This window comes from Rhipicephalus sanguineus, chromosome 9 (assembly GCF_013339695.2).
Source record: "Rhipicephalus sanguineus isolate Rsan-2018 chromosome 9, BIME_Rsan_1.4, whole genome shotgun sequence".
In the NCBI taxonomy this organism is placed as follows: Eukaryota; Metazoa; Arthropoda; class Arachnida; order Ixodida; family Ixodidae; genus Rhipicephalus; species Rhipicephalus sanguineus.
This window is the reverse complement of record NC_051184.2, coordinates 23,323,961-23,349,218: the sequence shown is the minus strand read 5'-3', so window position 1 is coordinate 23,349,218 and position 25,258 is coordinate 23,323,961. Positions and strand designations below refer to the sequence as shown.

The window sequence follows — 25,258 nt, the reverse complement described above, 5'->3', positions numbered from 1 at the left end:
AGCATTCAAGTACCGTCCAAGAATTGTGGACTGGATACGCCGTCGAATATTCAGGACTTTAACTGTTCTTAAATAATTGTAATGCATAAGATTGCATTTGTAGCGCGAGATCTGTCTGTTTAGTTCCCGTTGTGTTAACACCATATGAGTTATATTGTGAAGTTGTAACTGGAGCAGCCGAGTGTGCATGTGTTTGTGATGTTTGTACTGGCTCAACTGAGAATATATTTCGTTTGTGTTGTCGACTCACGGCTCTGACTCGGTCTTTGGACCACAACCGGCGTTCGCTGGCGCACTAAAAGGACCAACTCTAAATTGTTCGCGCTTTCGTGGTGCGTCTCGGGAGGCCGATACGTCCGCCCTTGGAATCCGCCCGGCGATTGATATCCCAATCAACGGGATCAGTGACATTAACTTATGCGCCTTCCTTTTATCTGAAGGCGGAAAAAGGGTCTTTCCATACTCTGACATAACTTAAAAACACGCTTTCCGCTACGGTGTTAGAGAGTGATAAATGAAGAACCGGAAGTTTCTTGGGGTACAACACGTGCTGCTACTATCGCACTCTTGAAACCGTCTATAGCCCGCGTCTCGTATGATTTTTATTTCGCCACGTGAGGCGCCCCGTGCGTTTGACCCAACACAGCTTGCGTTTGACCCAATTCTCAAACTCTGCTGATTCTCCGAACGCAAGAGCAGCCTACCCAAAGCAGCTTGGGCATAGGCGTGCGCAGAGGGGGGGGGGGGGGGGCGGTGGAGCGGCCGCCCTCCTAGTCACCTAAGAGGAGGAGGGCGCAGAGTCTGCCCCATACATTAGGCAGCTTTCGAATAGCGTACGCTAAGTTAGCGTTAGCGTTTGCGGCCCGCTATTTCAGTCACTTAACGGAAGGAAGCCCACAAGCGGTTAGCGTACGACGCATGCGCAGTTGCGCGAAAAACCAACACAAAGCCGAAAACTGCCTATTGACTTAATAGGGAGGGGGGGGGGGGGTGCGATGAACCTTCGTCCCCCCTGAAGGGGAACTCTGCACATGCCTATGAGCTCGGGGACCCAGTGTTTTGGGTCCCCAATTCTCAAACTTATTCCTATTAAAGGATTTCTTATTAAAGGATTTGTAACCCACGTATCATTCAGTCCAGCGACAGCTGTCTCCTAGGGAGCCTTCATGTGTGCGCGCCCCCTCCGGGCGCGAACACATGAAGGCTCCCTACTGTCTCCCAAGCCGCAGCGCCGCGCCGCGCCGCGTGTGAGCATGCACAGCAGCTGCGGCAGCTTCCTACATCGCCGAGAAGGAACGGCGTCGTTCCGACATGACGACGCGGCGGGCGTGTGCAGCGTCGTCGCGTCACACTTTCCCGATGCTGCAGCTGAGCACGCTCGGCTGCGCAAGCCGCGCTGCTGCAGATAGCAGCAGCGCGCCCGAGTCGTCCACCTCTCACGACGGCAAAGCGCGACAAGCGGCGGCGGCGGCAAATCGCCGAGCCAGCGAGGGTAGCGCGGAGGGTTTTAGCTTTCGACGACGTCGGCAGGAGACAGGCGCTCTTTCCACGGCACCGATTATCTCTCGAGCGAGAGAGGATCGGCGCAACGCCTCCGATCGTCCTTTCTCTCTTTCCTGTGTTTTCTTTGTGTTACTTCTATAATGTCGAGGTTCGTGGACGCTTCAGAACGTTCGTAGCGGAACGACGATCGCCAGCTTGCCGGGACGGTGCGTGGACGCTAACGTCGCCGGATTAACGTGCGCACGTTAACTACCGTGCTACATTCGTTCACGCTGCGCGCGAACGAATGTAGTTAGACGTTGTCATCTCTGGTGCACCTGTGGGCTTCGACACCTCCGGAAAAAAAGAAAAAAAAAATCTGCGGCGTTGAAGAGAATCGCCGACTGCGGCGCGCGCCCTGCCGCTGCCAGTGGATGCGTCGACGGCTGCGAATCGGGAAGTCTCGCTCCAGTGGGTTTTAGCGATCGGTATTCGTCGGCTTCCTTGTGGACGACTATCGGAGTACACGGTCACCGTGCGAGAGAACATAAAGAAATGCCGTGAGCGTGGATTACTACGCCGACAGCTACTACTACTACTGCGACAGTAATGTGTGTTTTGCGTGTGCCTAGTGAGTGATGATGATCGCGGTGTCGCCGACGCGCTGCGGTCACTGTGCGACGGGATGCAACGGCGGCCGGCGGCGGAGGACATGGCAGCGTGCCGCGATCCCTGCCGTGACGATGCTGCTACTGTCACTCCTGCTCGAGCCGCTGAACGCAGCGCCGGAGCTCGTGCCATTGACGAAAGATGACAGCTCACCGACTTCGCTGCCGCCATGCGACGTGGACGGAGGTGAGCGCATCCTTGCACACGCTTTGAGTAGCGTAACGTGGACGTGTGCGCAGTCACCTGGTTGTATCCATACAACTGCTGGCGGAGGGCCTTCGGCCGGTACATATTGTAGAATAAAGATCACCTACTCCAGTAATATTTAGACCGACAGCAATTTGAGCTATTTGGTACAGATTCATGATAAAAGAAGGTAGGTGCGCAAACACATGGACAGGAGAAGAGACCTTCTCTTGTGTACAGTCAGAGTCAAAAGTTTAGATGCCCTTAGGTTAGACAAAGCTTTAAATTTCTCAGAAATTTGTACTATATTCGGTCAAACTGCTCATTACGTGTTGTTAGTGCGTTTCAGAACAGGCCGACGACTTAAATTGAAGGCTGCCTTACAAAGCAGCGGGAAGATTAAGCTTTTCCTTGTGTCCCGTGTTCTCTAAACTTCTGACGCTGACTGTACGTGTCCGTACGCCTACCTCGTTTTATCAGGAACCAGTAGTAATGCTTTTCTCTCATCGTCGGCGGTCCGAGCGGCTCACTGTCCACGTTATCACCGTTATCGGCGGACCGCGTGAGTCGTGCGTGAGGGCAAGAACGTTAAAAAAAAAGAACAATTAACTGCGCGAAGCAGAGTCTGTACATCATCCCTTGCCTACCGGTTAAATAAAAAAAAATGTTCCGCACCTGAACGAAACAAACAAAAATATCCAACCTAAATCCAAATACGCGAGTGTTATTTGCATTTCGAAACCATGGTGACGCTATACCGCCGCGTCCGGTACCGAACCCGGCTCCTCGAGCTAACCAGCGCAACGTAGCGGCAAAGCGGTGGGTAGCGTCCTTGCCTCTGCGCAAGGTAGCGGGGTAGAATCCAGGACGCCGCGACGGGATTCAGATTATCTACAGGAACTTGCAATATAGCAAGCAAGGGAAAAAAATGGAAGAAAAGTCGTCGTACTTTTGTTAGACTTGTTGATATCTTTGGTAGGTCAAGCTTGATCCATAGCTCTTCTCTGTACAGCGCAGAGGCGCAGAGACAGATTGTACATATAAAGAAAATAATCTTGGCGATGAAGACTTTTACGTATTAAAAACAGAGAAACATAAATAAATGAATGTTGTGATGTACATTCAATTATACAATTACATTCAGTCATGGTACGAGGGAAGAAGAATGCTTATTTGGGGTGTTCCTTATTGCAATGTATATATGGCGTTACGTCTGCGGTGACGTGTAACTCCTAACTGCGATGGATGTTGTGACAAACTGTTGATATGAAGTACAGTATAAAGAATTCTGGTCTCTATTCCACCTAAGCTCGTGCATTTGAATGTCGTTAGTTATAGTCTCTATTTCATCGAAGCTTGAGCTTCGATGAAATAGAGACTTGAACGTCGCTAATTTCAGTTAGTTCGCTTTCGATCAAACGCGACATAGCAGTAATTGTATACATTGTGCTTTATGGTGCCGAAAGGTACGGCGCGGGTTCTCTTCCCAGCCACGGCGGCCGCATTTCGATGGGCGGCGAAATGAACACCCGTGTGCTCACGCTTGAGCGAACCCCCGCTACGGCGTGCATTACTATCATATTGTGGCTTTGGCACGGAAGACTGCTAGCAATCATATCTGGTGTTAAAAGACGCCAACGCCATCAGCGAAAGTAATTGATCAACATGAATAAATTAATCTAACCTGATTATGAAACTGATTCAGGCGCCCAGTCTTGGGTATCATCAGCGTACATTGGCTGCGAACCGCGAGGTCAGCCTACGTGTATGGTCCGGAAAGCTACGTGACTTCTTATATATAACCTGGGCAATACGCCATTGTCTCATATCATCGAATGATTCGATTGTGCTAATCTGCGCGAGCCCTCACGGTGCTCCTTCGCTATCATTGTGTAAACACAGCAGTGCCGAGAGACGAGCGACTCTTGCGAGGCCATTTCGATAAAAAAAAATGTTATGGATTGGCGTCGCGAGCTTTTTGCCGCATACCATTCTGAATTACACTGGTGTGGCTTGGGTGGGGTGTAAGTGCTCGTGTCGCTTATGGAGGGGGAGGCGGCAAGTTCTCCTTTTGCAACCCCCTGCCGACGCCCATGGCCGCCACAGTTATTTCGACAGCAAGGTAGCCTGCATCGTATTCGTCTCTGACGCTGTCATCGCGAAACTCTCTGTCTTGCCGGCTGCTTGCGAAGTGGAATGAGACTTAAGATGACCGATGTACCCTTAGCTGTCTCGCTTGCTGTCTACCGCCAGCATTGGCAAACAGCCTTAGCTCATATGGCACCAAGCATTAATCAGGCAGAAGCAGGCATCATTACCCGAAATTTACCCACAGTAAGCCAACACTATCCAACACCGGCGTAGCAGGGGGACCGGGGGGGGGGGGGTATGTTCGGGTGGCTGAACATCTAGATACCCCCCCCCCCCCTATATACACACGCACGAACATGTATATAGGGTGGTTGGACCGCCCTGCCCGAAAGAAACTTCTGTCTACGCACCGGCTGCCCAATGTGGACCAGTCATAATTAGCCAACGCCACCCATCATTTAGGCAACATTACCGGACATCAGCCGGCATTTACGAAACATTCGGCTGGACGCCAATGCGCTCTGACTCTGACTGCAGTAGTGCGGAGCCTGCTCTTGATCCTAGCCATGAGAAGTGCACCTTCGGCTCGCACGCCTGTGCGAGCCGAAGCTGCAGTCGCTCGCCAGACACATCTGACACCGAAAGAGGCAAAAACGACAGAAGAGCCGCGGGAGTCACGTGATCAGATATCGGCCGCACTCAGAAATGGGAACGCGTCAGAGCGCTCCGCGAGAAGCGCGGCGCTCTGAAAGGACCAGCGGAACGTATTTTAGAGCGTTCGATTTCAACCAGTCGAACGAGACGCGCGTCGTCAGAGCGTTCTGGGGCGATCGAAAACGGCCAGCCGAATGTACCCCTAGCAATTGTGCCAACGTACCATTGGTAAATGTTAACCAGTGCTAAACAGCGCTGGTAGAATATTACAAGTGAGCAAATAGAATAGGCCAAGACACCGGTTAGAAGTCACCGCTCTTCACCATTCAAGGGCTTCGCGCTAAGATATGCTTTCCCGTCGAAAATGAAGTTGACGCTGCCAGTTTTTACAGCGTATATGAATAGTGCTCACTTTGACAAATAACATCGAAGCCGAACTGACAGAGAGCGCACCTGTCGCTTCCTTACTTGACGCCCGTGAGTGACGTGATGCCTTCGTCCGTCTCGCTCTCGGGTGAATGTGTGAGGGAAGCTATACATCGCGGCTTCAGAAGAAAGCAAACTACGCCTTATGGTGACGCGAAGACACTCGCGTCACTCGTAAGTGCAAGCTCGGGGGGGGGGGGGGGGGGGGCGCCGCAATTGCGTTCTCTGTCAGCTCCGTTCCACGTATCTGAATGAAATGGGGCTCAATTCGATACGTTGTAAAAAAAATCTGCAGCGTGAAGTCACTGTATCGGCGCGAACGCATATCAGGTTCACCCGTAGCATGACGTACTTCAAGTCTTCCGTTGTGGTCGGTCATCTGGATCTTTGGTTTAGAAAACGTCACATGGTACCCTATGCATTTGCCTAAGACGACTCAGAGCCGAAAGCCATCTTCTTCTTCTTTTTATTCGAGTCTATTGATCATCCCCCCCCCCCCCCCTCCTTCGAAAGCTCTCTGCACCCAACGTGGTTTTGGACTGCCTCCGGGATCAGAGACATTGGAAGCTTTCTGCACCTCCCGTGTCCTTGCAGTGCCTCCGAGATCGGCCCACATGTGGACGACACAGTGGGCTCATCGCTTCAGGTTTCAGAAAGTGCTAACACGCCAGTTTCTGTGAGCGGCGCGTCTTTTTCGAGGTCGTGCACGTGCGCATGCACACACTGTGCGCTGAGAGTGGCGAGCCTCAGGTGATTGTTGTGGTTGTGGCATCGAATGAAGGTGATAGCCCGGTCCAAGACAGTGTCTAGAGGCCTGTTTGCTAGCCGGGTCACGTCGTCAGACTGACTGTCGGTCGATATTGCCACGCGCGTTTCTTCTGCTATGTTTTCGTAACTGGTCCGTTGCACGTGTGATCAAGACGTGCACGTCCGTTGCACGTCTTGCGCGGGGCGCGCCAGAATGTCTGGGAACATTCCAGATTGTGGGAGATCATTCTGTCAAGATGGCGCACATGACGCGAATAGTCAAGATTATTCCAGAGCTTGCGCAACTACCTGTGATAAGGCTGGAAAGTTCGATGCATGATGTATACAAAAGACGGCGCGTCCAGGCCATGATCAGTTTTTCGACGGCCCAGGCTCTGTTCGCTGCAATCAGTGTTCAGTGTGTATCGCTCTAGTTCAACTTTCAGTTTCCCGGCCACAAGTTCGGCCAAATAAAGAGTTTCATCTTGCATACGCCGAGTGCTGCCTTCATCGACGTCACGACCCCGTGACAATATAGAGCCGGCGATATGTCGGAACCTGAAGTCACCTTTTGCGTTGGTGAGGTATAGGCTGTCGAGGCTGGTAGCACTGAAAAGTGCTATACGTAGACCAATTTCAGTGGTTGGCGATTATAGTATCTGTAGACTACCTGGTCGTATTTTGACTTATATATAGTTATGGCAGTTTGCTTGCGTCTGCGGAAACTGTGCCCTCTTACACGAGATATTTTTCTGGCATAGGTCGTGGTTGTGGCGGTTCGCAGTCTCACGGACACCCATTGAATTCTATTAAGGGTGCACGGTAGTGATGTGCTTCGTCCTGGCTGGGACGACAATGCCTACCGTGGACGTTGGAAACTCAAGCCACAGTCCGCCCGCAATTATTGTCGTGAATCGGACATTGTATACATTATACTCCGTTACGGAATGCGGGTAGAAGAGACCACGGACGACATTGTCTTCAACAAGAAAGAAGAACAGAATGAAAGCAGAGGAAGGCACAGTGTAATACACCCTGTCACACTTACGGTACAAACATTACAGATGAGAGTTGAGTTCGGTGGTTGACGAGATTGTCACTACAGTTTTGCACATAGGCGTGCGCGCAGACTTCTCCAGTAGCGGAAAGGGGGGGGGGGGGGCAGTTTCAGCGCAGCACCCCTCCCCTCCACCCCACCCTCCCTCACCCGTTGGTCAAATACGAACAAAAAAGAAAAGAAACAAGCTTTGCAATAGCTGTAAAAATAGATGTGTAGCGATGACGTGCCTCGCACAGCGGCCTACCCTTGGTCCTTGGCACTGCGGTGGTAAATCTGGGAATTGAACAGTTCTCTTTGAATACAACATCATGGGACCTCTACCGCCATTACCGTCAAAAGCATGCGTGACCATATCTCTGCACTTTAAACAATGACGGTACCGGGGCGATTGAGTTAAGCTATGAAGCCCATTTGGCACCCCCTTTAGATAATTGGGCGGGGGGGGGGGGGGGCTCTTTCCCCCCTGTGCGCACGCCTGCGGTTTTGTAGACTTCGCGATCAAGTGTGCGCGTGACTAGTACTTCATTTTTTAACTTCTTTACTTTTTTTATCAAGGTATCCCCATCTCTTGGTACGACGTAGCATAGCGGAGGGGCGTCTTGTTATCCCCTCTGCCTTTCCTAGCCTCTATCTCTCTCTGGTTTGGTAAAAAAGGAGGCGGGATCACTTATAGCTTAGTTCGAGCCAATTCGTTCTAGAAGAAGGGGAATTGATTGAAAGGACTGTTTCCGTTTGATACAATTATAAACGAAGCCAACAAATAATGAGGCCAAAGAAATTCATGGATTCGTTCGCACTTGGCTCGAAAAACTTGCTTATAGCAGCACACAGCGACGACTGCGAAATGTTTGGCATTTCGACAGCAAGAGATCGATCTGGAATGTCTGCGGGGGCTCGGCACACGCCCACGCCAATGAAGGAGAGCGAAACATATTTCGCATTCTGCCACAGATCCTTTGTAGAAATGAGCTGTTGTGGAAAGGTTGGCGTCTTACGTCATTTTCTGAGTCTTAAACAGCTCAATAGCTCAGACTAGTACCTAAGTAGTTACGTAGCTCAACGCATAAGGTGGTTACGAAAACACTGCTAAAGGGATGGCAATGCCACGACGCGTGTGTAGTTGAGCCAATATCGGAATGTTGCCCACTGCAACACGCAAATTTGGGAAGTGCGTAGCGGTCTTTTCCGTTCGATGAGAGAGCCGAGTTCGTGCGCTGTTAACTCTCTTTGGGGTACGACGACTCTCCGACGAGAGTGTAATAATAACCTCCAAAGGGGGTTCGCGTGTCCCTTTAAAAATAGTCATATACGTGTCAAGTCAAGACTAACAAAAAATAGTCGAATGACTCTTTTTTTTCCCCTTAGAGCGTAGAAATATGAGGTGTAAAAGGGAGAGAGAAACCAAGGAGAAAGGCAGAGAGGTTAACCAATTGCACGCACCGTTGGCTAAGGTGCCGAAATCAAGCAATGACGCCGTAGTTGAGAGGTGCGCGATTAATTCGAACACCAGCGGGTTTTTACGTGCACCTAAGGCTGTCTAACTTTGCGCACTCACTCACCACGTCTGAATTAACACGTGTGTAGTGAAAGCGCACTCGTGCAGGCTTCCCGAGTAGTTCGATAATTTTATCCTTTCTGCTAAATATTACGGGTGCTCAATTAAACCACTGTCAGAAACGGGCAATCATATTGGTACGCGTGCTTAATTGTTCAATGTTACGTGATCGGGATTCACCCTAAAAGAACTGTTACCGCCGCTCTGCACAGTCCCCGTCACATTGTCTGTGAACTTCGAGACTGTTTTAGACGGTTCTGACGAAATTGTGCGTGTTACACGAGCCATAGTCGAGTTTCTTCTCGAGCTAACGTGAGTCCCAGCGATAACGCAGAAAATTTCGATCATTCATGTATAAAAGACGACCCGTTCCGCCGACGATCCGATTAGTCGACGGCCGACGAACGTGCTCGCCGCTTCATTGCACAGCGAGTATTGCTCGTACTTTGAGTTTATCTTTTAGTGGGCACATGTTAGCCCAATAAAGAGTTTTCATCTGTATGGGCTTGTGTTCTGCGTACTTCAGCGTCACAACCACGTGACAATATAAGCGAGACGGACAACCACCGGGACTCCGCGGCGGGAGCTGGAGGGCGGGGCCATTGCTCGGTGTTTCAGTCAAGTTCAATACATTCTGGGGTTTCGCGTGCCAAAACTGCGATATGATTATGAGGCAGCCCATGGTGGGGGGCCCCGGATTATGTTTGACAACCTGCAGCTCTTTAGTCGGGCGCCCCATCGCCGGGAAACGAACCACAACCTCGAGCTTAGTAGCGCAACGCAATTGCCGCTAATCTACCACGGTGAGTACGGCATTTTGCTGCACGCAACTATAAACAACCTGGTCGCTACATCAGTCGCGTAGCCTCGGGATTTGGCACGAAGCATCAGCTGTCATCGCGCCACGGGCGCAAGGAAACACACGTAGCGACAAGAATGACGCTTATAAGAGCGCTTATCGGAAGTCATTACACTTGCAAATGTGGCCCTATTCAGTAACGCAGATCTACAGTATTCCTGGCACACAGACAACACTAATGCCATTCCAAGACTAGGTCGTTAACTCTGTTAAAGGTAACAGTTGCGAAGCTGCTGCTACAGCTGATTTTATAGGTGCATCGACGGGTGATGGCGGCGGTGAACGCAATTTCCCAGTTTTTAGTGCCGCAAGGAAACATTTAGAGCTGGCATTGGTCCAAGAAATGGTAGTAAATACTTGTGGCACATAGTATACGCAGAATTATTTAGTATTACTAGTTACTCCAACAGATTGGTTGACGCTGCACCGGCTTCTATTATAACGGGAGCGAAGTAACGTGTTGGACGGCTGAGTTGTGAGAACGCGTTACGCCGAGCACTGTGGTTGAATTCCACGTAGCAACTAGCCCGTGAACTACATGAAACTTTGAGGCATATTGAATATGTACACTGTCGTCCTTTATGAAAGGGAACACGCGAGCGCGTGGCCTGCGCGCTGCGGCAGCTAGCGTACAGCACCATGCATCAACCGAGAGCTGAAGAAAGCACGTCCGCTTTTGGCGGCATCGCCCGCTGCGCGACCGAAGCGGGAGCGTAATCTAGCAGCGCTTGTCCACCGGCCATGACTCGTTATTTTGTTTGCCAGTAGATGACGCCAAAAGCGGGTGCGCTTTCTTTCGCTGTCGGTTGATGGCACTGTAGGCAGCCGCAGCAGAGCTCAGGCCGCGCGCTCGCGTGTTCCCTTTCATAAAGGACGACAGTGTACCTTATACACCGTGCAGCGTGTCCACGAAGTAGCTAGTATGCGAATGATATATTGAACACTTAGCCTACGGGGTAGTGCATTTTTCTACGGCTGATCAGTGTTGCCAACCGTAGGGTAATTACCCTATGGTAGGGTATTTTCGACAATTTTCGGGCAGCATGGTGTAGTAGGGCGGTAATACGATTTTCTTATCAGACGTAGGGAAATTTTCATTTGTCGCTCATCATCGATCAGTGAAAAATGTAGACGATCGACGAGACGTCTCCGAAAGGTGACTTTCCTGAACAGACCCGAAATCTAAGTCTTTCTTTGAATTAGATTGGAACTGTTTCGATTCACATGTCATCAGCCTATAGGGCAGAGACGAAAGGTAATGCGTCACACATCCCTGCAGCGCTATAGCATTCTTGTTTTTTTTTTTATGCCATGGATGGTTTTTTTCCTTCTCCGTCGTAAAGGCGTAATAGTAATGGTGTAATGTAATAGTAATAGTAGCGCAAAAAAGCGCTTGTGGTGTTCACTTTCTTGTCTTCGTTTTTTTTTTTTGCGCTACTATTACACCATTATGAATCAGCGCCAACTTACTCGCCTTTCCGTTTTGCTTCTCCGTCGTCTCCCATTCGTTGGTTGCGTGGAGGAGCTTTTAAATTTATAAGGCGGCGGTTGGTTCCATTTAAGGCGAGCGCCTTAGATCCTTCATCAAGCACGAAAATTGACCGTCGGCGTCAACGCGGGTAATGCAAAAAAAAAAAAATCATAATGTATTTCGTCACCTCATGACGTTATCTTGACGTCACAGATTTCCAGAATTTGTGACGTCATCGTGAACTCATAGTGACGTCACTGTGACATCACCTAATGTGACGTGAAATGATGACGTCTTCACATGACACCGTCGCTTGGTCGTAGGTGGGTCGATCCCGGAGGCGCGTGACGTGCAGAAAACTTGAAATGCCTCCGATCCAGGAGGCAGCGCAAAGCCACGCTAGGTGCCGAAATATTTCGAGGCCGGGGATCAATAAAATCGACGGGGAAGAAAAAGAAAAAGAAGGTAGCTTTCGCCTTCCAGCCAGCTTAGGCGAATGCATGCGGGTTTCTTCGATTACTGTGTACGGATGGATGCTAAGAGCGTGCCGGCCGAATCTAGTCTTCCAGAATTAAGGTTCTCTGTTTTTAAAAAAATCTTATAAATTCACAGCCCAACTGTCTGCCGCTTTCCCACAGGTTAACCTTAGTCTTCCTGCAATCTTTTTTTTTATTTCTGCCTACTTTTCTACCACAAGTCCTCCAGTCGTCTTGAACTTATTTCTATCGCCGATCTGTTTACCTTTCGAATATTGTCTCTAAAAGCCAAGGCTTCATGTAGAGTAGGCGCCCAAACGTGCACCCAGGGGGGTATCTTCACATTCAATTAGAACATGCTTCTTCGTTTGCTTAGCTTCCACAATGCATGTACATTTTCTTCGTCTTTACTGAACCTCGCTTTATATACGTTCTAAGGCAACCTAACCTCGCTTCAAACTGCAAATCGCTTCCTCTTGTATTATCGTAAAATCTATCCTTGATTATTTCGTCTTTACCCTTTCGGTAGTTGCTCAGAGCCGATTTTCTTTCCATCGCTGCTATACAATAAATCTTTTCCGCTTCTCCGACATTTCGCTTAACTCCCTTTGCTGCCATATCGCTTACGCTGCCAGCCATACACTTGCTGACGAGTCTCCTAGTTCTTTTTCTCAAATGTGGCTCGAGGCTCTACAAATACAAATACCCGAACTCTTTCTCTTCCCGTCTTTCATGTTCCATAATCTCTCTTGGAAGTTCATTTTTAAACCGCTGACTTCAGCGCCACCACACGTCTGCATGTAGTGCAATGAAATATAGTCTGCATCTCCTTATTATTAAACTGCGTTATTTTAGGCGTAAGCTAAATGTAGGGTAATGAAAAAATTGTGCACGGTAAAGTAAGGTAATTTTGACTGCGACGTAAGCTGTTTTCCAAAAATTGGTTGGCAACACTGCCCGAAGATCGCGGGATCGAATCCCAGCCGCGGCGGCCGCATTTTAATAAAGGCGCAATGATATAGAGGCCCGTGTGCTCAGATTTAGATGCACGTTAAAGAACCCCATGTGCTCGAAATTTCCGGTGTCCTCCACTACGGCGTCTCTCGTGATCGTCTCGCGGTTTTGGGACGTAAAACACCGACAATTATTACTTACCATTATGAATGTCCACGTAGCAGCTAGCACGCGAATGATTTTAAATTTAGAGGTGTATTGAACACTTAACCTATATACACCGTTGCGCATACCCCTTAACAAAACACGTTGTGGGGCTAGTTGGTGATGCATATTTTCCTTTTAAAAGAATTCAGCGCTAAACTTTAAACACAAGCACGACGAAAGACATGACGGAACGGGCGCTGTACTCCACATGAATTCATTGAAAATAGACATACGCTGCACACGACTTCAGGCTGATGAAAATTCTATAGCTAAAATACAAGAAGCGAATACAGATTACTAGATAGACAATTATAAGCAGTTTGCGTTCTTTTTTTATCTTCTGCCTTGAATGCGCATGCGCCCAAGATCTTTCGCGTCGTGTGCAGCCTATGTCTATTTTCAATTAATTCAATTGGAGTACAGCGCCCGTCCCGTCATGTCTTCCTGTGTGCTTGTGTGAAGTTGAGCGATGAATTCTTTTAAAAGAAAGAAATACGCATACTCCTACAGACGATTTTACGTAAGACACATGGGCGCTGCCACCTTGGGCTGTTAAACCAATGGCTTCTTATTTTGGTATGTCGCGACATGAATTAATAGGGTCACGAAACGTCGACTGCACTAACGCAACCCTTTGCGTGCGTATACATGTCTATACCGTAGCATTGTTCGTTTTAGTTGTAACGATAGTGTTTTCCATGGAGGCCAAAATGCTTGAGGCCCGTGTACTTAGATTAAGATGCACTTTAAAGAACCCCGGGTGGTCGAAATTTCCGAAGTCCTCCACTACGGCGTCTCTCATAATCATATCGTGGTTTTGGGACGTTAAACCCCAACAATTATTACTGTAATTATTAGTTGTAACGACATAAAACGGCAAGGTTAATGGCGGCACCGAAACCCACCCGTAAAATATTCTATATCTGATCGTCATCGAGCTTGCTAGCGTTTCCATTCTTGAAAACTCGGCGGCGCTCGATTCTGTCACGAGCGCTACGTGACTCTGATAAGCGCGCACGCCGTTCGTGACCTGCAAGCACCGTGCGAGCCGCGATAACGCGAGGAACGGCAGGCGAGATATGCACGGATGACGATTATTGCTGTAGCGACAGCAAGACGCTCCAAACGCGCCCTGTCCTTTTTTAAGAGTGTAAAGCAGATACTCGGTCGTGTCGCGTGGTGTCGGGTGTCGCGTCATATGTCACACGCTGTGTACGTGTCAAGCTTATCTGTTTAGTTAGACGGGTTACTGCACTCTTAAGAAACCGACGGAGTGTAAGATGCACAGGCACACGCGTACTGACGCAACCTCTAGGCAGCATTTTGACGCTTGCCGCATTTGACGAAAGATGTAACAGCGGCTGGAAGTTCAATGTTGCGTACTTAAAGGGGTACGACGGGAAAAGCTTTTTTTTTTTTTGCGTCAAATGAAAGACCAAGCCCTTGTACTGGTAAGCGCGACTGAGCCCTGAAAAATAAATTACAATGTGCTTTTAAAAGCTAGTTTCGGTTCCTACTGTGCCTTGACGTCACGACCCGGTATGAGTTTCTCGTCACGTGCTCGCACAAAATGTCGTAAAGTTTCCACTGCCACTCCGCTCCATGGTTCCGTTGGTGACGTATACCGGCGGTCATCTTGAATGTTTTGCCACCTGACGTCATCGCAACTAGCCGTACTGGCGCACGAAGTCACCAGAATTGATACTATAGCCTGACGTCATGATAGTGTCGATGTCAGTAGGCGCGCCATGCGAAAAGCTACTTTAATGAAAAAATAAGATGTCTTATCAGCATTTGCTGAGCTTCACGCATGCTCAGTGCCATCTCTGTATTCAGGAGATTTGTATGGCAGAGTGAACTTAGTTTCTAAAATTTTTATCAGTACGCCTTTTAAAGGTGGAATCACCTGGGTAACGCACTTTCTGTTTAAAGGTATTCACTAAAGAAAGAAAACATTTGTCTCTCAATGTTTAATTATCCGTCCGCAATACCGGAGGCACCATTCTCATTGCGCAAGGATGTAAGCGCAGAAAACGCGCGCAAAGATGACATCATAGATACTGACGGTCTAGATACCGGACGTCATAAATACTGACGGCATCTGCTTGGGCCTACATTATTGTTTATCGGAAAAAAAATGAAATACACAGTGTGTTTTCATGGAGCCAGGTGCTCAATATACAAATCTTCAGGTTAGAGACAGGCTTTAAACAGTGTCGTAATCTGCTTTCTAATTGTTCGTTCTTCTTTCCTTTTCTTGTAGTCGGCCTCAGAACGAGCTAACCTTCTTGTCTTTTCGCCAGTTTCTTCCATCCTTCATTCCTTCAGCAATTGTTATTGAGTCAATGTGGCCAAGATACAAAAACAGGACTACAATCCGTGACGTCACACTGGAATTCAGGTGCTGATTGTTGGTCGCAAAGGAAAAAAAAAAGATGCTACATTGACCTTCATTTTGTCTTGTATAATGAACGTATGGTTTTGAAACTAACGACAAGAGAGTTGTCAGAAAATATTGTAAGTGAAGTATTCTTTCGTATAACTCTCACTTAAAAGGTCCGTGAACAGCACAAATTTGTTCATCGCAAGCTTCCGTCTTCCACTTCCTGCAATTTTTTGGATTCTAACTTCAAAGGACGAATAGGTGTTAGGCTGCTAAGCTCGGGAAGCACGGGTTCGACTCCCGACCACGGCGGCCGCGTTTCGAGGGAGGCTAAATGCAAAAAAAAGAAAAAAGAAACATGGCTGATCCCTATGTCATAGGAATCGGTATAACACGAAAGTGGAACGTGTCTTCACAGACGTAGTTGAGCGTTTGTTGGGCATTCTTTCACCCCAACGGCGAAGGAATGAATGCTATAGCGACAAATTGTAATGTCACGCGAAGAACGGCAAGCAGCTCGAAACTTGCAACGCGCTGCTCAAGCAGAAAGGACGCACGGAACGAACATACACAGGATGAGCGCGAAGTATCACAGTGGTAACTTATTTTTGTGTGAACAGCGTGCTCCTTTCGCAAAAGCAGCCGCTGCAGTGAGCGAAGTGACCTTCGTGCTCTCAACGCCAACTTGCGGTGAGAGCACAAGACGTACAAACCACCGCCATTACGAGATAAGCGCGCGCACGAGCGACCACGCCCTGTAGAGGCGCGCCAGACTACGGATACGTCTAAGTTCCGCCATCTTGGGCTGTTAAGACTTTGCCATTTTGCATGTAGCAAGTGAAGGAGGAGTGGGGTAGGAGGACAAGGATAGAAGAAAGGCAGGCAGGGAGGGGTTTTCTAGTCTGTACTAGAAATATAATAAAGTTGAAGTTGAAGTCGAAATTGAAGTCAACCATGGCTTAGACCGGTATGCTAACCTGCACTGAACAAGAGAGAAGAAAAGTTAGAGAGGAGGAGATAAAGGTCATTGGGTGAACCTTACTGCAGTATAGACTCATACGCACGAAATTTAATAAATGAGTTCTCAGGGCTTTACGTCCCAAAGCCACCATATGCTTATGAGGGACGCCGTAGTGGAGGGCTCTGGGAATTTCGACCACCTGGGATTCTTTAACCTGCACCTAAATCTAAGCAAACGGGCATCTAGCATTTTGCCTCCATCTAAATTAGGCAGCCGCGGCCGGAATTCGATTCCGCGACCTTTACGCACGAGAATGACGGCGCGGATGCATTTGGTGTTGCGTGAGCTTGTTCATTTTCACGTCACGACATACGAAAATGGAAAGATCGTTCGTGTAAAAGGTCAAGATGGCGGCGCCCACGAATCAGAGACAAAATCGTACATGCACGAGGAGGAAAGGCAGCTGTTAGCGACTCTGCGAGCTCGTTTGCACAGCTTCCATCTATCACGACCGAGACAACGGGAAGCATAGACGATCCCTGCCGCTATAGTGATGCCACTTTGCCAAACACTGCTGCGTCTCCATGTACCTATGGCTCGCTGTAAAACCTTAACAGCTGCATGCTTCCGCATTGGAATGACTAATTGCACCGCGCGACCGTGGCAGATTTCTAGGAGCATCAACTTGAAATACATTTTTCGTCAGTAAATTGGTGCTTGATATTTCTTCTGCGGCCGGTGTTCTTCCTCGGCCTACTTTGGGTAATTTTGTGTAAATAGTCATGATTATTTAAAAGTAGAACAATATGTGGGGATTGACTTCTTCTGAAACGCACGTGGTTTTGCACGGCCTCCGGGATCGGAGGCATCCTAGACCTAGCAACGATGTCATGTTACGACGTCATCATGCAACGTCACATTATGGGACGGCATTGTAACATCACGGTATGGGGCGCCAAGATGACGTCACAGATTGGGCGACATGTGACGTCGGGATGACGTCACACGGTGACGTCATCACGCTATGACTTTTTTCAGCTGGCGGCGTCAACACGACTGATTAAGTCGTGTTGCCCTAATAACAGCACGTACGGAGCGGACAGAGTGAGGACGACACCAGCAGCTTTGAATAAACTCAGTTAGTAAGAGCTTAAGCATGGTGTCTTTTTCCCACTCTGTCAGTGTCAGTGCGCGCTGTTATACACTTCTTAACATGCAGCTCCAACTAGCCCCAACGTGGTTCTCTTTTACCGCTTTCATTCGCACACTACTACCCGAGGCTAACGGTAGTTAACTGTTAGATAATACTGGCTAGTTTTGACCTGGCTAGTTTTGACGAATGTGACTTATCCGCTGTTATAATAGCAACATTTCTTTTTAAATATCAGTCCGATGATTCGAGTTTGTATACCAAATTTTTCTACTTTCACGCGTATTTTGCGTTTGTTTTATCATGTGTTTTAGAGAAAATGTTGACGACCTCATTGGCGCCGGTTACTCGTACTCACATTAAAAGGCTACTACAGATGCACAGTAAAGATTGCGAATACTGAAGAGTAGAGGGGGCGGTCAAATATCGCACAAACAAACGCTCAGTTCCGCACGCGAGTAAAACATTGTACCGAAGAGGTTAAAAGGCGACTACTAAGTACTCACGCAATTATCTGAACCAAGTGTAAATAGTGTAAATGCCCTAAAAAGTGTGAAATGCACATGAACGTGTAAATCCACTGGAAAAGTGCGAAAACATGCAAATGACTAATGCGCAGATCTACAATAACAAAACGCATCAACACACAAAAATATTAATCACGCCTGAGTTATACGCATATAGAAGCGACGTATACATACGCAAACTATATGACATTTGGTGAAGGCGATACAGTGGCCTCAGCCGGGAACCTTTAGTATGGTATATTTCTGTATTTTCCGCGAATTTTTTTGTAAGAGCCGCAAGCGCTCTTTTACGTAGTTCAGGCCCGGAGCCAGGCGGGCGCGGGGGGGGGGGGGGGGGAAGGGAAGCTAGGGGCCCGCCCCACCCCCTCCCGAAATTTTGGTGACGTATGTGTTTTTACCAAAAATAAATAATAAAAATTGTTGTTTTTCTCAAAAAGTCGAGGTGTTCAACAAGTGCCCCCCCCCCCCTCCCCCGAAAAATATTCCTGGCTACAGGCCTGATGTAGTTCCATAGTTAGCCAAGAGCCAAGCATTTATTTTTTCACTGTGGGCAGCCGACCGTCATACAATATTAGGTCAGCTTAAGGTTCTCGCTTTGCAGTGTTGTGGTGCGTGGGCACACAACAAGGAGCTGTGTTGCATCTCTATCACTGTGATCATAGCGTCATCGATTTACAGCAACACATTCAATTCCATGCAGCGGGTGATGCGTTTATAGGCTCTGCCAAGCCGCGAACGGTGCAACAAACTTACAGAATGTATATACACATCCATTCTGGCGGAATGTACAGTTTTTCAACTGTTAGAATCTGAGAGAATAACGCTGAGCACTTTGGTTGCTGATCAAACCAGGTGTTCGTGCTAACTCGACCGTATATCTGTCTCAGCAGCTGGCTGGCTTCAATACAGTTTATGCATTCATTTCCTCACACCCTTTGTCTCAACAGCGTCCGCTGCAGATTTTCCAGAATATTGCAGGGCCCTTGTATACACTGCCAATCTATAATTCCTGTTTCTTGCGGCGGCTCTTGCTTGTTTCTTGAGAAGTTACATATATCAGACGTGCATTCATACCATTTCGGTCTGTGCTGTTCAGTGACGTACTGAAAGTGTGACGTCTCTGACGTCATCAATTGGCAGCCATTGAACTCTACCCACCGACCTACCGACTAACACGTAGCGTAATCACAGTTGCTTCGACGTCTGCCGTCAATCTCCTGCCGCTGACGCCGTAGGAATATCGCCTGAAAGCACACTGCCTGCGAAATATATATACCGAACCTATCGAACCTAGTCTGCCATTTTAATAGCAACGCTGTATCTGGCCCGACATGGCCGATGCCTATTCGTGCCATTTTCTTAATAATATGCATGAAATCAACATATCATCTAGGCAATTCAAAATATTATTATTGCTATTCTCATTTGATATGCAGACATAAGCAAACACATAAACGAAAGAGAAAATATGGAGGAATCAGGCTGACTAATTCCTCCGAAAGGGACAAAACACCGTACAACAGTTTTAGACGGATGGAATACATATAGGTTATGTAATTACTGTTACATCAAGTGACACCTAAGTAGTGAAGCTGTGCACAGAAAGATGAAAATTATCTATCTATCTATCTATCTATCTATCTATCTATCTATCTATCTATCTATCTATCTATCTATCTATCTATCTATCTATCTATCTATCTATCTATCTATCTATCTATCTATCTATCTATCTATCTATCTATCTATCTATCTATCTATCTATCTATCTATCTATCTATCTATCTATCTATCTATCTATCTATCTATCTATCTATCTATCTATCTATCCTTCTTTCTTTCTTTCTTTCTTTCTTTCTTTCTTTCTTTCTTTCTTGTTACGCCTGACTTGTTGAGCAAACAAATCTCCGCATTGCATGCTGCGAAGGGTACGCCTCGCGTGTTGCTTCATGCAGAGCACGCAGTGCCGGCGCGATCGCATCACCGGCGCATTATCGCGACGACAGTCGCATCTGCATACACGACCGAGCGCGGCTGTAGAAGAGAACAAACGGCGATACGTGGCCCGCTGCGCAAACGCGTGCAGCCTGCGCGAATACGTCTTGTGTGATATTCGACATGACCAGTCGGAAAACACCCGCTGCGCCGGCAAAGACGCAGTGCCCATTATTCCCAAAGCGAGAGATTCGTGTACGTCGACATGAGTGATAAATGTAGCCGTGCTTCCGACGGCAGGAGACAAACGTAGTTCAGAACTAGAAAAAAAGAAAGTGTTTGAACATAGTAATAACGGTGTCGCAGTTGTTTGTGCCCGAGAGGCACAGCATGCTCACAGCGAAAGCATATTGTGATGTAGATAAACAAATTAGCTTAGTGTATTCAACGGTAGCCTACACTGTAAACCACTTTGCACTCTTAAGGTGGTTTCAAGCAAGCAAAACACCCTTTTGCCTAACCAAAATTTTCAAAAATTAGGCTGTAAGGGTGTTTTCCTTCCCCAAATATATCCTTTGGGGTAATGTTCTAACTAAAACACCCTTTAGGAGGTAAGGGTGTTATGTGCTATCGAAACAGCCATGGCCCATACCAAAGCGTGCCAGATGATAACTGGGACTCGCTGATTAAAAAGTCGTTGGATATTAGGCGAGTTTAGATTAAAAGCTATGTCTCTTTTAAGGCTACCTACAAGCATACTACAAACTTACCGCTACTCTCCTAACGCTTAAAGGCCAACTCCGGCAATTTTTTGGCCATGTCAAAGTAATGGTGCTTTTATGTTCCTGAGACGCTCCTGTTAAGGGCCCGATAGCAGAAATACTCGGAAAATTGGAGAATAATTTTAAATAAGCAAAAAAGCGCAACACCGAAACCGAAACCCAACCGAGTGTACTGTTTACGTATGACGTAGACGTTGTTACGGACGAACCGGAAGTCGTGCAAGGCATGCTGGTCACGCCGGCGCGGAGTATGAAAACTGTGACAGCCGGGACGACCAGCGAAGCGCCGGCCAAACCAATGCTGTCTGTCGCCTTGTGCACAGCAGACGCTCGCAGTAGCGGCCGAAGCGCCGAAGTTAGCGGTGCCCTCGGCTGCGTCACTTCCGCCGCCTTCCCAATACTGACGTCACAGACGCAATGTTGCCAATAATTGTGGGAAGCCAGGAGGGCGTTTGCAGACAATCTTTAAAATTCATTTGCAAACAATCTGCGCATGTCTCAAGCCTGTAATTTGGCATAAATGACGGAAACGTGCAAAGGAACGTACCCAGCGAATTTCATTGAGATCCATCGACCTCGAAAAATCGCCGGAGTTGGCCTTTAATGTTCATTTATACGGAGTAGGAATATCCCCACTGGCTCTGAACGGCGGCTTAAGATGCGATGACTATATATACCAGAGGTTCAGTGTAAGGCTGTGTAGCGAGAGCGCTCCGTCCACGGGGTATTTTATAATACGCTTTGTTGTGTGTATGGTTTGGCGCGTGCGTGCACCTTCTATGCTGATGTCATGATCTGTAATTGCGTATTCCCTGACTGGTAGATTTTATTTTTCAATTTTCTTTTCAGTGATAAGGGCGTTTAGGCTAATGGAAACACCCCACGATAACGGTGTTAGGCCACTGGCAACACCCTATCGTATGGGTGTTTTGATACGTGAAAACACCCTTTTCCTAGGGTGTAAGGATTTTAGTTATAGACACGGCAAAACCCCCTTAAGGGTGTAAAATGGTTTACTGTGTATAGATGACCACTAAGCGTCACTTCAGATGTTAAAATATTGCAGCAGACCCAACGTGCCCTGTTGGAATCTACGTACTTACATCGAATATCGCATATCTTTCACATCATTGTTTTTTATTCCAACGCACAGATGCGACTTGATAGCTTCCAGCCTCTCTCTAATACTACTGACCTCAGTCCTTCAGCTTAAAGTTTATAGTTTATTGACCCATATTTCTTTTCATCGAACTCATGACCATAGAGATTAGCACGTGGTTTCCTCTTTGCGTAAACCTTGACCCATGCTACCGTCAGACGTGTCGGCATACAGCGGCTGGTGGCACTGCGTTGTTAAATGCTACGTTGCGAGCTCGATTGCCGGCTGTGGCAGCCACATTTAGATGCGAGAGACACGGAAGTAAAAAAAGATTTTTTTTTTAATGGCGAAGCTTGCGCTAAGTCGCACAAGGCTTGAAACAGTGAAAATGGACGATTCTGAAGTCTAATCTGGTTGCTTCGAGGTTTTCGCTAGGCTTTAGCTAGGTTAGTCACGACACGGATGTCAATCTCCAGAACCGAGCGTTCGCACCTCTCATAGATCTACGGGCAGGTCGTCGTTGGCGTAGGGCTTTCATTGCTTCGGACTCTTCTCGCAACCGCCGGTGCCTTTCCCATTCCCTACAGTATAGCAGCTTCGCACTAATCGTGCCAATCCCGAAGGCCACGCCAAAGTCTTCACTGAATGTACTTCAGGTGTGGTATATGAAATACCTTTGACCTGCGGAAATGTATACATTGGACAGACGGGGCGCTGTTTCAATGAGAGGGCGCGAGAGCATAGCTTAGCGGTACGCACAAATACCGTGGGGCACCTATACTTTCACATGCCAAGTTTCGAAGACACGGTTTTTTTTTTGTCTAAATCAAGGAACAAGTTGCAAAGGGAAGTTGTTGAGGCCTATTTTATTAACAAGAAATCTGACCATTGCGTAAGCATGCCTTCTTTGACTTTGCTCCAAAAAGAGCTTCAATTTTTAGACGGCTTTGTCTGAATGACACACAGTGTCCTGATTTTTTACTTCCAATTTTGTAGTTTTATCAGCCTTGTGGTTCTGTCAATTCTTTGGTTGTAAATTGTTTGGCCATATCATGATCATGCTTCAAGGAAAGATAGCCCCAGGGGGGTGTGTTGCTAATCTGTCACGAAGAGGCGTAAAAGAGGGCACGTGATGAGATTCGTGCATATATAGGTTTACTTTGGCGTTCAGTAATAAAGTTGGTAGTTTGCGCCCGTCGTGTGTACGTCTCTTCTGTTGTCCGTGTTTTTAGCGCAGCCATGAATCAAGTTACAGGTTTGCACCAACTGGCCCAAATGAAAGCATCACTGCCGAAGGAACAGCGCAGCTGAGTGGCCTTCTTTGTGCCTCATTATTGTTTCTTTCTTTCTCTTCGTGTCTTCATTCGATGGAGGCGAAAATGCTCGAGGGTCGTGTACCTGTAAGAGATTTAGGTGCACGTTAAAGAACCCCAGGTGGTCAAACTTTCCGGAGCCCTCCACTACGGCGTCTCTCACAATCATAACGTGGTTTTGGGACGTTAAACGCCATCAATTATCGTATTATTATTATTATTATTTAAAATAAGGTGCACATTGGAGAACCTCAAGGAGGTCACTGTTCTTCCCAAGTCCCCCGCAACAACTCGCCTCAGTGATATCCTGTTTATGGCAGCTTAAAACGAAGGACCTAAGATAAGGTTCTGTTTGTTGGTTTTGCCGCCACGGTGGCCCAATGGTTAAGTTGCTCGGCTGCTCACTCGAAAGACGGGGGCTCGACTCATGCCGCGGCGGTCGCATTTCGATGAAGGCAAAATGCTGTAAAAGCCCGTGCGCTGTGCGATCTCAGTGCGCGTTAAGGAACCCTAGGTATAGTGGAAATCACCCGGAGCCCTCCACTACGGGGTGCCTCCCAATAACGTCGTGGTTTTAAGGCGAAAGCCTCTAACGTCTCATACTCGCGGCGTCCGTCGTCAGTCCGTCCGTCCATCCGTGCGCTGGAATGGTGCCAGCTGTGGCCTCTCCCCCTCATACTCTCTCAGCAATCACATGATAGCACAGCGGCGCATAGCAACAGTTGCGCGTTGTCCTTTCAACGCGCGTTGCGAAACTGTTGCGCAATGCTGCGGCGGCGTCCAGCGGCGGCGTCCGTCCGTGCCCCATCACACTCTCTCAGCAATCACGTGATGGCACAGCGGCGCGCGCGGCAACGCTCCTTCGTCAGATGTCTCGTTGCAGCAGTCGAGTTAGACGGATGTCTCCCAAGCGGCCCCGTGATGATTCCACGGCAAGCGGTTCGGAGAAGCGCCACAAGAATGAGAATTCCCCCGATACCATTGCATAGTCAGTAGAATGGCCGCAGGCTTTCGCCGAACACACTTTGGAATTTAGAAAGTGTCCTTCAATTTTTTGGCACTTCAAACCCTATAAATTGTTACTATTGTTGAAACTTCAAGTTATCGAAATGAATGTGTTAAACATAATACGTTCGCCTTAGCGAGGTTAATCTGGAGTTTCCGTCGCCGTCTCCTTTCAAAACGTGTACGTACAGTCAGCGTCAGAAGTTTAAGGACTACGAGACACAAGAAGCTAAAAAGCTTGCTGGGTCCCTTGTGCATTCACCTATGATGACTCGAATGCGAAAGCCATCTTCTTCTTTTTTTAGCCGATGTACTGATGCTTCCCCGCCACCCTCCCAAAGCTTTGTGTACCTAGCGTGGTTTCGCACTGCCTCCAGGATTGGAGGCACCTCACCTGGTTTTGCATTGCCTCCGTGATCGGCCCACCATTGACCAAGCTACGATGCCATGTGATGACGGCATCATGTGACGTTACGTCACGTAACGCCACGCCAGAACTTGAGACGTCATGATGACGTCACAAACTTTCGCGATCTGTGACGTCATGATGACGTCGTATGATGACGTCATCGCATGCTGATGACCTTTTGCATCACTCGTGCTCTGCCCGACGCCACGGGACTCCGACGGTCAATTTTCGCGTTTGATGAGGCATCGAAGGCTTTGTCTTAGATGCCTCTTTGTTCTGCTTATTCATGTGAAGGCAGTATTTATTCTGTGCAGATACTGAATAAACTTTCAGTTGTTAGTGCGCCTTGCGTTACGTGTCTTTCTCCTCGTCTGGTCTGTTGTTTTCGCCGGCGCTGTTCTACTGAGCTTAATATTCCCGCTGCTTCGGCAGGTATCCCGGAATATAGATTTCCGGCTTGTTTTAATACGCGTTGACAACATGTACTGCCCAGTTCGATTAAATACATTCGGAAATTACTGGAAAATTGAAAGCTTTCTCAGACCTAGTGGTCCCTAAACTTTTGTCGCCGACTGTACTTTTGTGGCATCGACCGCCACAAACTAGTATCAACCGTTTAATCTCCGCCTGCACTATTTACAATAAAGTATACGCCAAATCGAGCGTGACGCTTCGAAGTAAGCTACGTTGGCCAGTTTCCGGGTGATGCGCAGTTTACTTTTGTGCGACGTACATGGATCGTTGTTAGCGATAAACATCGATGACTCAGTGCGTATGTTAAAAGTTCACCTTCCATACATCTTCATTTATTTTTTTTTATATTAAAAGAACGCGTTCGGAAGGCGGGCCGAGCAGCT

General features: G+C 47.9%; 1 protein-coding gene across 1 annotated transcript in view; it reads left to right on the top strand.

The window, feature by feature from the left end:
• Nucleotides 1-1,441: 1,441 nt before the first annotated feature.
• The window catches only part of LOC119404750 (uncharacterized), an 89,976-nt gene continuing 66,159 nt past the window's right edge, over nucleotides 1,442-25,258 (top strand). Inside the window, exon 1 of the mRNA XM_049419002.1 lies at nucleotides 1,442-2,337. Within this exon, the coding sequence (XP_049274959.1) occupies nucleotides 2,121-2,337 (217 nt within the window). The 5' untranslated portion in view covers nucleotides 1,442-2,120. The remainder of the gene's footprint in view (nucleotides 2,338-25,258) is intronic.